General features: G+C 47.3%; 3 protein-coding genes across 5 annotated transcripts in view; 1 reads left to right on the top strand and 2 right to left on the bottom strand.

Moving 5' to 3' along the window:
- Nucleotides 1–1,619: 1,619 nt before the first annotated feature.
- On the bottom strand, nucleotides 1,620–3,901 carry DERPC (DERPC proline and glycine rich nuclear protein; the record flags this gene model as incomplete). The annotated part of the gene is made up of 1 exon (XM_079800340.1): nucleotides 1,620–3,901. One exon carries the CDS (start codon nucleotides 3,899–3,901, stop codon nucleotides 2,234–2,236), a length of 1,668 nt encoding a protein of 555 aa, XP_079656466.1. The 3' UTR covers nucleotides 1,620–2,233.
- On the bottom strand, nucleotides 3,898–10,335 carry CHTF8 (chromosome transmission fidelity factor 8; the record flags this gene model as incomplete). Its single annotated transcript, XM_079800341.1, has 4 exons — nucleotides 10,232–10,335; nucleotides 5,116–5,173; nucleotides 4,736–4,853; nucleotides 3,898–4,122 (listed from the first exon to the last, which is right to left on the bottom strand). Exons 2-4 carry the CDS (start codon nucleotides 5,136–5,138, stop codon nucleotides 3,898–3,900), a joined length of 366 nt encoding a protein of 121 aa, XP_079656467.1. The 5' UTR covers nucleotides 5,139–5,173; nucleotides 10,232–10,335.
- Nucleotides 10,280–12,498, top strand: part of UTP4 (UTP4 small subunit processome component) — a 36,791-nt gene continuing 34,572 nt past the window's right edge. Inside the window, exons 1-2 of one of the 3 annotated variants that reach the window (XM_079800334.1) lie at nucleotides 10,280–10,420; nucleotides 11,421–11,581. In XM_079800334.1, coding sequence (XP_079656460.1) covers nucleotides 11,423–11,581 — 159 coding nt within the window. In that variant the 5' untranslated portion in view covers nucleotides 10,280–10,420; nucleotides 11,421–11,422. Of the gene's footprint in view, nucleotides 10,421–10,513; nucleotides 10,717–11,053; nucleotides 11,208–11,420; nucleotides 11,582–12,498 lie in introns of those variants that run through there. The other 2 variants (XM_079800335.1, XM_079800336.1) reach the window with 2 other exon arrangements.

Raw genomic sequence — 12,498 nt, 5'->3', positions numbered from 1 at the left:
TAAGGTTCTCGCTTTCTCATTCCATTTGAGGCAGCTTTATTTCCTTCTGCTTTTGGTGGGGAATGAGGGAAAGCCATTTTCTAGAGATTGGCAGTTCAGACTATTCTCAGCTCTTGGGTTTGAAACCTGGGATCTTGACTAAGCCTCTGACTTAGGGGTTGCTTGCTCGTGTGCTGTCTCCAAACGTCCATTCTCAGAGGGTCCAACTAACCCTTCAGAATGAGCACTAAGGGAGAGAGGAGTGGAGGGCAAGCCTCTAGCGTACCTAGGTGCTTCCTACAAAGGAACAGTGTGCTGAGTCACAGATTGGCGAACCCTGGTGCTTTCCTTCAACTCCCATGAACTCAAGGGTTTTCCAAGTGCAGCCAACACGGCTGCATCACACAGACCTCAAGTTTCTGATAAGACTGCTGGGTGACGTTGGGCCCAATCCATGAAGGCTCTTAGAAGAGGCAGCAGCCATTTGCCGAAGGCAGTTGTTCCCGACTCTTACGTGTTTTTGCTGGCCAAGAAGTAAACTATTTTGAGCACTACAATGGAGGAAATCCGGTCAGCCAACTGCAGAGCTCAGACTTCACTAAGGGCTGTTTTTCTTCAGCTTTCACTCGAAGGGTAACATAGGATGTGCTTCCAGATGGAAACCTCTTGGCTGCCCTACCATCAGCTCTGCCTTGCACTGTTATCAACTTTCCTCATATCAAAAGTAGTGGGCTCACAACGTTTGACCTCGACTGGTTTTTCTAAGTTATTTTGTACATTTTTCAGCAGTGAAACCAAACTGGGTCTTCAGCTTTATCCCTGTTTCTTGCAAGGGAAGAGCCTTTATACAAATGGACACATTTTGGTTTTTCCTCATTGAAAATTTTAACGGTCTTTTTTGTATTATTTCTACAATAATTTGTAAACATATTTATTTTTACCTGCTTTTTTTTTAACTTTTCAGGTCAAATTTTTTATACTGCACATATTTGTCCAAATAAAGATTCTCTCATACTGCTGTCTCTGAGCTACTTCCTCCCTTTTTGTACTCAATGAAAGCTGACTATTCCACTTTCAAAAGTTGCACTTGAGCTAGAAATACAGTTGCAGTAATTCGAGTGTCACTCAGAAGCAAGATGAGCTGTCACAGCTGCCTCTGAACCTGGGGAATACAGTAAGCCTACCTTGATGATAACTGTACACCTATGGTGGCTTAACTTTTATTGAAGAGGGTGGGCAGGGTCTTTGGTGAAATGACTGGCAGAGGAGTGAGCTAAGGCTAAAAATCAAGCTTGCTTCTTTGAGTGAAAGTATTTTATCTGTCAGATAATGCAGGTCTGTGGCCAAGCTGAAACCATGAAAAGCAGTGGGTTAACTTCCTTCCCTGTGGAACAGGTAACAAAACAGAGTGACACCAGAAGCCCTCTCATCCCATTTATTAAAGAAACAGTAAGAAAAGATACAACGCAGGAAAAACACCAACCATCCTTTCACATCAGGTTGAACAAAGCACAGTGATTTCTTCCCTTCAACCCCCACCCCTCCCACCCTCCTCCCCCTATCCCATCCACATCAGTTTAAATTTTGAGGTTCTTTGATTGGGAGTACCAGTGGAGAGGGAGTTGGATGAACAGTGGAGCCTTGATTCTGGCCTTCTCTAAGTCCCAGAAGGGAACTCCAAGACCTGCCAGTCAAGTGGAAATTATAGTTGGTGGGTCTTTAAAGTGGCTGCCCACCTCCCTGTTCTGTGTCAAGCCCCCAGGGAAAGGTATGGCAGTAGATGACAGGTCCAAGCTGCCCAGGTCAGAGCTGCTGAAGCATGGTCCGTTCACCAATGCAATATTTCTAGAGCAGTGAGCTGATTCTCCAGTGGTGAGCAGGGAACTACATATGAATTGGGACCTGCAGGTCAATGTATCCCTGAGGAAAAGTCCACAAGAACAATTCAAGAAACTAGCAAGAAACAAGGGGCAGAAAGCTGTGGGACAAAAGCACAGCAGGCTTCTGGAAGGCTAGAGATCCTTTCTCTCAAGGCTGGGATCATTTCCACCTGCCATAGTCCATGCCCCACAAATAACATTTCACCTTTAATCAAGAAAGAAGCAGAGTTTGAAAAAAGATGACTCATTTGAACTTGAGCCCCAGCTATATACTTCAGACTGTAGCTCCATGACTACCCTTTTACCTAAAACACAGCCTCTGCCCAGAACCACGATGCCTGGAAACCAAGGTGGTCCTAGAGAGAAAATGCTGTTTAAGGGGGTAACATTCCATTTGGGTACATTGCAGCCATTGGACCCCCTGGTCTGGGGAAAGCAGCTGGGTTTGTGCCAGGGAGACTACCCACTCTAGGAAATGGGACCACAGTCTTCATTACAGGACCATTCATCCTTGGAAAGGAAGCTGGGTTTAGACCCAGGGTCCCAGTTGGCCTTGCAAAAGGAGCTGGGTTGATACCCACAGGGCCTGCTGGAGAAGAGCCCAGAGGCCCAGAAGCTGACCTGGGGAAAGTAACCTGACCAGGGCCTAGTGGGCCAGTAGACCTTGGGAAGGTAGCTGGACTTGGACCCTGTAAGCCAGGGGCTCTTGGGAAATTAGCTGGGTTGGGTCCTAGTGGCCCAGAGGCTCTTGGGAAAATTGCTGGATTTGAACCCTGGAAGCCAGCAGACCTCTGAAAGTTAGGTGGGTTTGAAGCCAATGTTCCAGAAGACTGAGAGAAGGCAGCTGGGTTCAGTGCCCCTGAACCTGTCCCCCTTGGAAAGGGATTAGCATTTACCCCCATGGGGCCAGCTGGCCTTGAAAAATGAGCTGAATTAGGGCCTATGGGGCCAGGAGCCCTCGACATGGGAGATGGATTTGGCCCTGGAAGGCCAATTCCCCGAGAGCCAGGACCCAAGTTTGGGCCCATGGGGCCAGGTACTCTTGCCATGGAAGATGGGCTTGTGCCCATGTTTCCAGAAGCCTGTGAGAAAGAAGCAGAATTTGCTCCTAAAAGACCTGCTGCTCTTAGAATGGGGGCAAGATCTAGGTTTTGAGGTCCAGCCATTCTTAAGTTAAGACCAGATCCTGTGCCCAAGAGGCCACCTGCTCTGGTGTCCATGTTAGGGCTTGGGCCCAGGCCACCAGCCCTTGGGTTGGGACCATGGCCTGGGCCTAGACCACTTGCTCTGGGGTTCGGCCCAAGGCCTGGGCCTAGACCACTTGCTCTTGGGTTGGGCCCAAGGCCGGGGCCTTGAAACATACCTGACCTTGGGGCAGGGTTTGTACCTATGAAGCCCGATCTCAGATTGGGACTTGGTCCAGGGCCCAGGCCAATGGGCCTAGTATTGGGAGGGCCATTCCCAGGAGTCAAGAGGACACCCGTTCTCAGATTGGGTCCAGATCCAGGGCCCATGGGGCCCCCACTTCTGGAGTCAGGTCCTGTTCCCAGGAGACCACCTGCCCTTGAGTTGGGCATAGGACCTGGCCCTGGGAGACCCCCTAACCTTGGGTTAGACATAGGCCCTGGGCCTGGAAGAGCCCCTGCTCTAGAGTTTAGAGCTGACCCTGGCCCTGGGCCCAAGAGGCCACCTGGCCTCGAGAAAGTAACGGAACCTGCGGCAGTGGGATTCATTCCCCTTGGAAAAGAAGCCATGCCTGAGTCACGAGCACCAGCAGGGAAAGGTGCTGGATTTGAAGCCAATGAGCCAGATGAAGTTGGAAAAGAAGAAGGGTTCCTTGGAAACGGGGCCAGATTTCCACCAAGAGAACCAGTTGCCATAAGGTAGGAATCTGAGGCCATGCCCAGTGGGTGGCCAGTGTTTAGAACAGGACCCTGACCCCCCTGTGGTCCCAGGGAACTGTCCAACCGTCCTCGAGGTGGCAGTGGAGCACGAGTCCAAGGAGTTGGCCGCTCTCTAGGGAAAATCCGGGGTTCTTTCATACTTTCTTGGGTACGTTGGTGATAATGGGCTTCGGGCGAGTTTTGAAAAGAATCTTGTTTTTGATGAGTGCTGTCACCAAGTACTGGGTGCCAGTCTTACAGCCACGCTCATCACAGTCCTGCTCCGTAGAAGTGTGTTTGACTAGGACAGCAAAAGGTTTCTCCAGGTGGATGATTTTCCCGTAGAGGATGTGATGCCCCACGATCAGCACAGGAATTCCCTTTGGCAGAATAAGAATAAGATGCCTGAGATTCAGGGCAAGATCTTAACACTCAAGTCTTCCTAAAGATGCTTTTGGCAGGCAATAGTGGTACCTGCACTCCCTGGTTTGGCTATTACACTGCTATATAGCTACAGTGGACAACCCACCCTCATGCCCTTTATGGCCCTGGTAAGAGAATTTTCACTTTTAGAACTGTGACCTTTTGCCTGGCCAGTGTGGCTCAGTGGCTGAGCACAACCTATGAACCAGGAGGTCACAGTTTGATGCCTGGGTTGTGGACTTGATTCCAGTAGGGGGCTTGCAGGAGGCAGCCGATCAATGATTCTCTCATCATTGATGTTCCTATCTCTCCCTCTCCCTTCCCTTCTCCCTCTCCCTTCCTCTCTCCGGAGGGGAAAAAAAAAAAAAGAACTGTGACCTTTCAAGAGTCCCCAAAGCTAAATTTACCTGCAACTGCAGAGGTGGGGGGAGAACAAGCAGATAATTTAGCAGATTAGCTAGCCCTTGATTAACAAACCTGAGGGCAGTCCTCACTCTAGGTCCTGGGAGCACCACCTAGGTGTAGCTTGCTTTCCAGAGGCATTAGGCAAGGAAAGAAAAGCCCCCTCACCTCAGTGGTGTAATGTAGGTCTCCCAGGAGGTTTCCAGCTAATCCAGTGCTGTAGCGAGCCTCGATCTCCCCCTGTAGCTCCATCAGCACCCATTCTGCCAGGCCTCCAGCCCCAGCACTGCAAGCAAAGGGCTGGCGGTTACAATATTTTTGAGGGGGTAAAGGATGAATAGTATCCTACACCACCATTCAAGGCCCAAAGGAACTCTCTGTTGAGCACAAGTTCTTGGGAAACTAGGCAGTGCTAAGCACTGAACTAGAGACTGAAATGCAAGCATCTGTACAAGATGCACCTGAGGACTCTGATTCTTGCAAGGAAATAGCAAATCTATATAGCCCTAAGCATTCAAACTACACAAAAAGTCTCAAAATGTACTCACCTTGAGACAATAATTTGTACCATGAGCCTTCCGTCTTTACAAAGTCACTGAAAATAAGCTGTAGAGGGAAAAAATAAGATTTAGGATAATAATAATGACAGCTAATATTTACCACTTATTGTGTACTAAGCATTTAATGCTTTAGATACATTTTATCTCATTCCTCTAACAATTCCATAAGGTGTCAACTTTTGAAAAACTGATGTACATCTACAACTGCTTAAAATCACCAAGGGTTGCCCTAGACGGTTTGGCTCCTTGGATAGTGTTGGCCTGCAGACCGAGGGTCCCGAGTTCGATTCAGGTCAAAGGCACATACCTTGGTTGCAGGCTCTTCCCCTACCCGGTCCCTGGTTGGGCTCATGCAGGAGGCAACCAATCGATGTGTTTCTCTCACATCCAAATTTCTGTCTTTCCCTCTCTCTCCAACTCTAAAAATCAATGGAAAAATATCCTCGGGTGAGGATTAAAAAAAAAAAAAATCACCAAGGGTCAACTACAGTATGAACAGTTTAAAGATAGCACAATTGGGTTCCAGGTCGCATAGCTACTCGTCAAAGAACCAAAATTTGAACCTAAGACATACACTGCATAGTCCACGCTCTTCACCACTATGCTAATAACTTATCTTTCTCAAGAATGTTTAAAAAAAACACAAAAAACTAGATCTTTTAGATTTTACTTTTTTCCTTGGTGATGATATGAACTTCGTGTCTACCACTTTGGTTATCTGATACTTCAAGGTTCAAAGACCCCAAAATAAAAGCCTTGATAACTTAAAAGTCCTTCAGACAACTTTAGTGAATGGTAAGCTGATTTCTGATATGACTCTCATCAAATGCTTTGACCATCTTTTACTTTGATACTAAAATACTGACAATTCTCATTTTATACAATATCACCACCTGGTGGCAAGTTTGTGGTACTCCTTGAGAATGGGTTAAAATGGGACATTTTGGCCTGTACTTGTCTTTCTGGGAAGAACAGATTCATGGGGGATTGAGAGCATGGGGGACCTAAACTACAGATTCTGTGTAAGTCTTTCCAATGAATAGATGGAGCTTAGTGGAAGGTTATTAGTCCAGTGTTTACCAACTGAGTTCAGCAAGTTAACAGGTATAATTGTGCTCAAGCTCAGCAAATAACACAGGTTTCTTTACTGATTTGTTAATCTTCATTTTGGATATCCAAGAAAAAGTATATTGCCAGCACACAGACTCAACAGATAGCATAATCTCTACTCTTGAGCACCAAACAAACTTTGGGAATAGCGGTTGGTTGAATCACTGGACTTAAAATTCAAATATAAATGGCAGCTAGTATTTATTGAATTTTTACAATGAATCAGATGCTGTGCATATACATGGGTGGTATCTCAAACACTGTGACCACTCTATGATACTTATCCCTATTTTGTAGATAAAGCTACTGAGAGATGCACTTGCTTGTATGTGGCGCACACACAGCTAGTATGTGGTAGAGGCAGCCTAAGAACCTAGGCCATTTGACTTTATCTACACTCATTATGACTACCCAATTCTATCCTTCCCAAAGGAGAAAACCAAGTGCCAGTGAGAATGAAAAGGCATCAGGCAGGCACGGCATACACCCAACATCTTGTCAGAAGAGCAACAGAGAATCAAGGCATCCTTGCATAAGTGAGACCTTCGGAAGCAGCACTGGTTGCAGGACCACCTAAAAACAGGTAATACTCTAGTTCAGGAAGGCAACAGGCCTTCAGAAAAATTAGGCCCTAATTAAAAGAACCACCAACAGCGCTTAAGAAATCCTTCCCAAGTTTCTTGAAGGAGGATAAGAATTTAAAATCAAAACCCAAAAGGTCTGACTAGAATCAGAACAATCTGGGTGGGGTACACCTTCTCATTGGGTGGCTATCTCTATTTTGAAGTTAATTACTATTAAAAACCTGAAAAATTCAAGTGCCACCACAATTTCTAAGAGAAAAAGTCGTCAGAGTATTATGTTTACAATACAAAAAGCTTCATTTCTCACATAGCTAAACTTTTTCAGAATACTTAATCTGGATTCTTTTGGTTCTAAAGTGAGAACAATCCCAATGATGTAGGCACTGTTTTATCATTCCCATTTTACAGATGAGGAAAACAGGCTGAAAGAAGCTACAAGTCAAGAAACAGGTCACAAAGTGGTAGAGTTGGGATGTGAACTCTAACGTCTCCACAATATGGTCTCTTGCAGTCCTCTCCTATAGTATATCTGTATTGTGAAATTTAAAAATTCTACTTTATCGCCTTAAAATATCCTATCACCTGAATCCTATTTCTTTACTTGCAACAGTTGCCCTTAGGTATACAGCATGTCTGTAAAACTGATTGCTTTACAATACTAGCCTTTCTCATAGTACCACTTACAAAATGGTAAGTAACCTATGCAGATCTTACAACTCGCCACCAAAGTAGCTAATACATCTGTAGGGCAGGCAGTTAAAAAAAGAACAGCAAACCTGCTTATTATCATATCTAATTGATTATAGAGGGCATTCTTTGACATCAAAACTCGTTTTTATTTCTGACAAAATTTAACTATCTTCTGAATTGTTAAAAGATTTCTAATGTCTTATAGAGAACAGCATAAGCAATGATCTTTATAATGGTAACTGCCCGCCACCCAAAAAAAATTTGGCAGAATAAAGTATGGAATGTATCTAATTAAACAGTACAGCTTTTACTAAAAGGGGCCTTGACTCAATGGTTTAACTGCAAATTATTAAGTTTCCCTAGAGCAAAATAATGTTTTATAAATTGTTTTCATTAGAACCTTTTAATTCTTGTATTTTAAGCTTTTAAAGAAAAGAAGGGGGGGAGGAGGCTTTAACTTCTGCTAGGCCAGTGGTCAGAAATATCAACAGCACAACGATTGAAATTTCTTTTGAGAGCCAAATTTTTTAAACTTAAACTTCTTCTAACGCCACTTCTTCAAAATAGATTTGCCCAGGCCGTGGTATTTGTGGAAGAGCCGCACTCAAGGGGCCAAAGAGCCGCATGTGGCTTGAGAGCCGCGGTTTGCCGATCGCTGTGCTAGGCCAACAGCATTTATTGTGCTCTTATTTGGTCCCAGAGATTATTCTGTGTTGGGGGATACAGGGAGAAAAGTCATCAGATCTGGATTCTATGATTATGCCACTTATCCCATGTGTGATGGGAGTAATTTAACCTCATTTCAGTCCCCCACCAATAAATTAGGCATAAAAGAGAAGCTATTGCAGAGTTGTGAGTTAAATGAGGTTATGAATGTAAAATCCTCAGCACAGTGCCTAAGACAAGGTAAGCCTATAGCATCAAGCTATTGATTACCTGGAGGAACATGGCTTTTTCTTAGTATAGAATGTCTTATTACACTGTCATTATTATACCAATGTTTATAGTGGTGTAAAACATTCTACAGAAGCATCAGGTCATCAGAATAAAATCCGTTTTACAAAATGGGAGTACAGTTCAAACGTGGTAGTCAGGGTTCACCAAACTGCTTCAGGGATTAAGTTCTGGAAGGTTTTTTCCCCTCTAAGTATGATGACTATTTTTCTACGTGCCTTTCCACCAAATGAACAATTCAGTAGTTTGACATACAAATGAATACAGATTTTTATTAGCAGTGTCATTGTGGTTTTGTGACTGAAGGGGATGGTCTAAAGGGGATCTTGTCTGTGGAAAGCCTTATAACCATCAAGTACTAAAATCCTGTTTCTAAAAGAGCTTGTTCCCTTCCAAAAAGGCATGTTATGGAGTGTAAGTGGAACGGAATGCTTCCAAACTTTTCATTAGTGAAGACTGTGTTCAAAAACGTGTGTGGGTACTATGTATAGACGTGGTACTTTCCCATCACATTTTAGGATTCCCAGGATGGAGGGAATCAATTACTGGTATTTGTAGATAATGAGTGGAAAAGATGACTTCAGTCGATCTGAGTTAATCCAGTTTTCTCCATCTTCTGCTACTCTGCAGCCCCCTCTCCATCTTCCCCAAAGCCCCTTCTTTTCTAGCCCTGCTGGCGGTCTCCCCTCTATCGAGGACTCTCCTCCCGCCGGCTCCCATCTTCTCCCCCCTCTCTCCCCCGTTCCCTTCCCATCCCTTCAGTGAGGGCCACAAACACTTCCTCTGTCTGGTCCCGCCCACTTTCTGGGACTACTCAATCCGCTTCCCCTCTCTTCACCGACCCCCTCTAACTGCCCCCCCCCTTTTGCTGGGACCTCTGACCAAGCTGTTTAACCCTTTCTCCAACCTCCCAGGCAATCGATTCTTGACTACCTTACTCCCCCCGCCCCCAAGAGTGACCTTCCAAACCGTTTACCCTCCTCCGAAGATTCCTCTTAAACGTCTCCTTCTACCACCCATTAAATCGTTGCCTGTTCCCCCTAAATTCTAAAATGCTTCGTTCCATCCTCCAGGACCTCACCCCACTCTTCCCCCGTCTCTTCGCCCACAAAAGAACCTGGATCACTTTCCCGACTGTTTCTTCCTTCAACCACCCTCCGAAATCACCTCGCCCAGCAGCCTCCCCGCCCCGATTTCACAGGTCCCTTCGAACCTCACAGCCCTACAACCCGCCCCCCCCCCATCCCCTTTCCGGTATTCCCGCTACTTCTAGGGTTCCAGCGCCACCCCGCTCCCGCAAGCCTCCCGCGCTGGGCTCCCTCCCGCCGGGAAGGGCCCCTTTTCGCACGTACCTCGAGAATCCGGCCCGCGCCGCCCCCTTCTCCGTCCTCCGCCCGCGCTCGGCCACCCTTTCCGCCCTTCTCCGCTGCGCTCCGCCCCGCTCGCTCCCTTCCTTCCCTCCGCCTTCCGTCTCCACACCGCTCCACCCCCCCACCCCCACCCCCCCAGTTCCCGGCCTTCCTGTTCCCGGACCCCCCAGTTTCGTCCCCACTTCTGCGCGGCCCTCCCCGCTCCCTGCCCGATCTCCCCTCCCCCGCCCGCCCGCCCGCCGCTCCCCGCCCCACCGCTCGCCATTCTTCTCCCGGAGCTGCGCGCCCCGCCCGGCCCCAGCTCCCTAGCTTCCCGTTCCCTCGCCCCCTCGCCCCCATCCCCGGCTCGGCCCTCGCTCCCCGCGGCCTCCCGCGCCCCCCTGCCCGCGGCCTGACCTGCAATGGCGGCCGCCGAGCGCGGCGCCGCGCGGCCAACGGGCGACAACCGAACCTCCCGCCGCCGTCGCCGCCGCCGCGAGCACTGCCTGCGCACTTCCGGCCTTGCGCCGCGAGCACTTCCGGGGCAGGGCACGCGGGTGCGCGCACGTGGGGCCGGGGCGGAGAGAAGCGAGCGCCCGTCGGCGGGTGAGTCGGGGAAGAGGTGTGGGAAGCGGCTGTAAGAGAGGGCAGTTCGAGGGGGCGCGGCCGGCCCTCAGTCGGAGCCCCGCGGAGCTCCCCTGTCCCCCTGGGTCGAGGGCGGGTGGGGGCTACTTCGTAGGTCCCCGGAGATGAAAGGGGCGGTGGAGACCTCGTGCGCGCTTCAGACTCCCTCTTAGCCGGGCTGGGCCGGGCCCAACGCCCCTTTTCTGCTCTCGGGTTCCTAACCTTGAAGGGAGACGAGTAAGGGGTCCACCAGGCCCGGCCCCTGCCCTTTCCGAGGCGTAAGTTGGCCGTAGGGGGCGGGGGGTTGGAGGGGTAGTTGACAGATGCCAGACCAAGTCCTGTCGCTTCCTCGTTCAGCTCTGGGTTCTGGCTGCCCCATCAATCCCACCTTCAAGTCTGACTTGAAACCTTAGCATGCTGTAGAGTTAGGAAGAAGTGCTTGCTAAAATGCAGATTCCTAGCGTCTGCACCCCCAGAAATTGGAATTCTGGAGCTATGGAGTAAGACCACGAATCTTGCATTTTTGAAAACCATTTATTCAAGGTGATTTTGATGCAGGAGTTCTGCAGACCTGACTTTGAGAGAGACTGACGGGCTCTCAGCGTTTCTTGTCTCTGTAGAGGGTCGTGGCGCTTACTCTACTTTCCCAGCATTTCGCAAGTGGTATTAACCCTCGGAGAAGCCTCACACCCCAAATGGAAAGAAGGACCTTCATTCTTTCTTCCTGGAATACAGCCGGTCAGCTCCAGGCGTCTCCCTCGGTTCAAGTGTTGATCTTTTAATATTTTTGCAAAAGAATCTTGAGCTTCTGGAGATTGTTTGATAGATTCTTGTGTGGGGCATGAAAATATCACTAGTTAGATATGTAGAAAAGAACTTCAGTGAGATATAGTTGGAGTCTTCCATCCAGAGCAGTAATAATAAGGAACAATACTGCAGTTAACATTTTACAAAAATGACTTTTTTTTTTCTCCTCCCTTAGGAATGGGTGAATTTAAAGTCCATCGAGTTCGTTTCTTTAATTACGTCCCATCAGGGATCCGCTGTGTGGCTTACAATAACCAGTCAAACAGATTGGCTGTTTCAAGAATAGATGGCACTGTGGAAATATATAACTTGTCAGCAAACTACTTTCAGGAGAAAGTAAGTCATTTGGAAGCCTGATTTGGTGTTTCTGGTGTTAATTTTCTTCTTAAGTTTGGTTCTACAAAAACGTGTATGTCTTTTGTAGTCAGAGATCAAAAGAAAGTGACTGTACCCTCTCTGGAGTTGTTTTGAACTATGTAACTTCTGTAGCATGCGATTTCTTGTCTGACCGATGAGAGACGCTCCAAGCTTTGATGTGCTATGTTAGTTAGAAAGAGCCTAACCTAGGAATTGTGGCAGCTCACTGTCATTTGGAAACTGAGGTTTGCTCGTTCTTTTGGGCACAAAAAGGAAAATTGTCGAGACCGTTGCTTTATATCAGTCTCCACACTATTGCAGCTTTAGTAAGCTGGCATTTCCTGCTGGGGTGTCTATACCAGTTTCAGGAAAAATCATGAAACATTTTAATATCAGAAACTTTGGTGATGTGATAGCAGGAAGTAGATTCCTAAGTTGGTCTGTCAGAGAATATAGACTTACATCCCTATATTTGGGAGTAAAGGAGATTTTAAATTAGGTAAAATTCCAGTTGGATGTATCTAGAGGGATGTGACAGCAGCGTTTTTTTCAAAGGCACTGATTACTGATTTCAGGTGCAACATGTAATTCCATTCACATTTATTGAGTGTCTTACATACCCTGGGCATCATGATGTAAGTGGGTAGATAGGTAAATGTATGAATTTAGTGCCCAGCAGCCTAGTGCTTGGAATGTAGGCACTCTGTAAAAGTTTCTAAATGAATGAGTGGCAAATATTAGGCATTAAAACAAATGTCAGATGCCCTACACTCAAGGAGTTCAAAGTACAGTTAAATTTTATATAAAACTAAGTACATGGATCCGGGTGAGGCCACGCGACCCTGGGTCCGGGGGAAGCTAGATCCCGGGTCCGGGCGAGGCCGTGTGCCCCTGGA

The sequence above is a fragment of the Cnephaeus nilssonii genome (genome assembly GCF_951640355.1).
Source record: "Cnephaeus nilssonii genome assembly, chromosome: 20".
In the NCBI taxonomy this organism is placed as follows: Eukaryota; Metazoa; Chordata; class Mammalia; order Chiroptera; family Vespertilionidae; genus Cnephaeus; species Cnephaeus nilssonii.
Note: the sequence above shows the minus strand (reverse complement) of the source record. Positions and strands in the feature narration are given on the sequence as shown.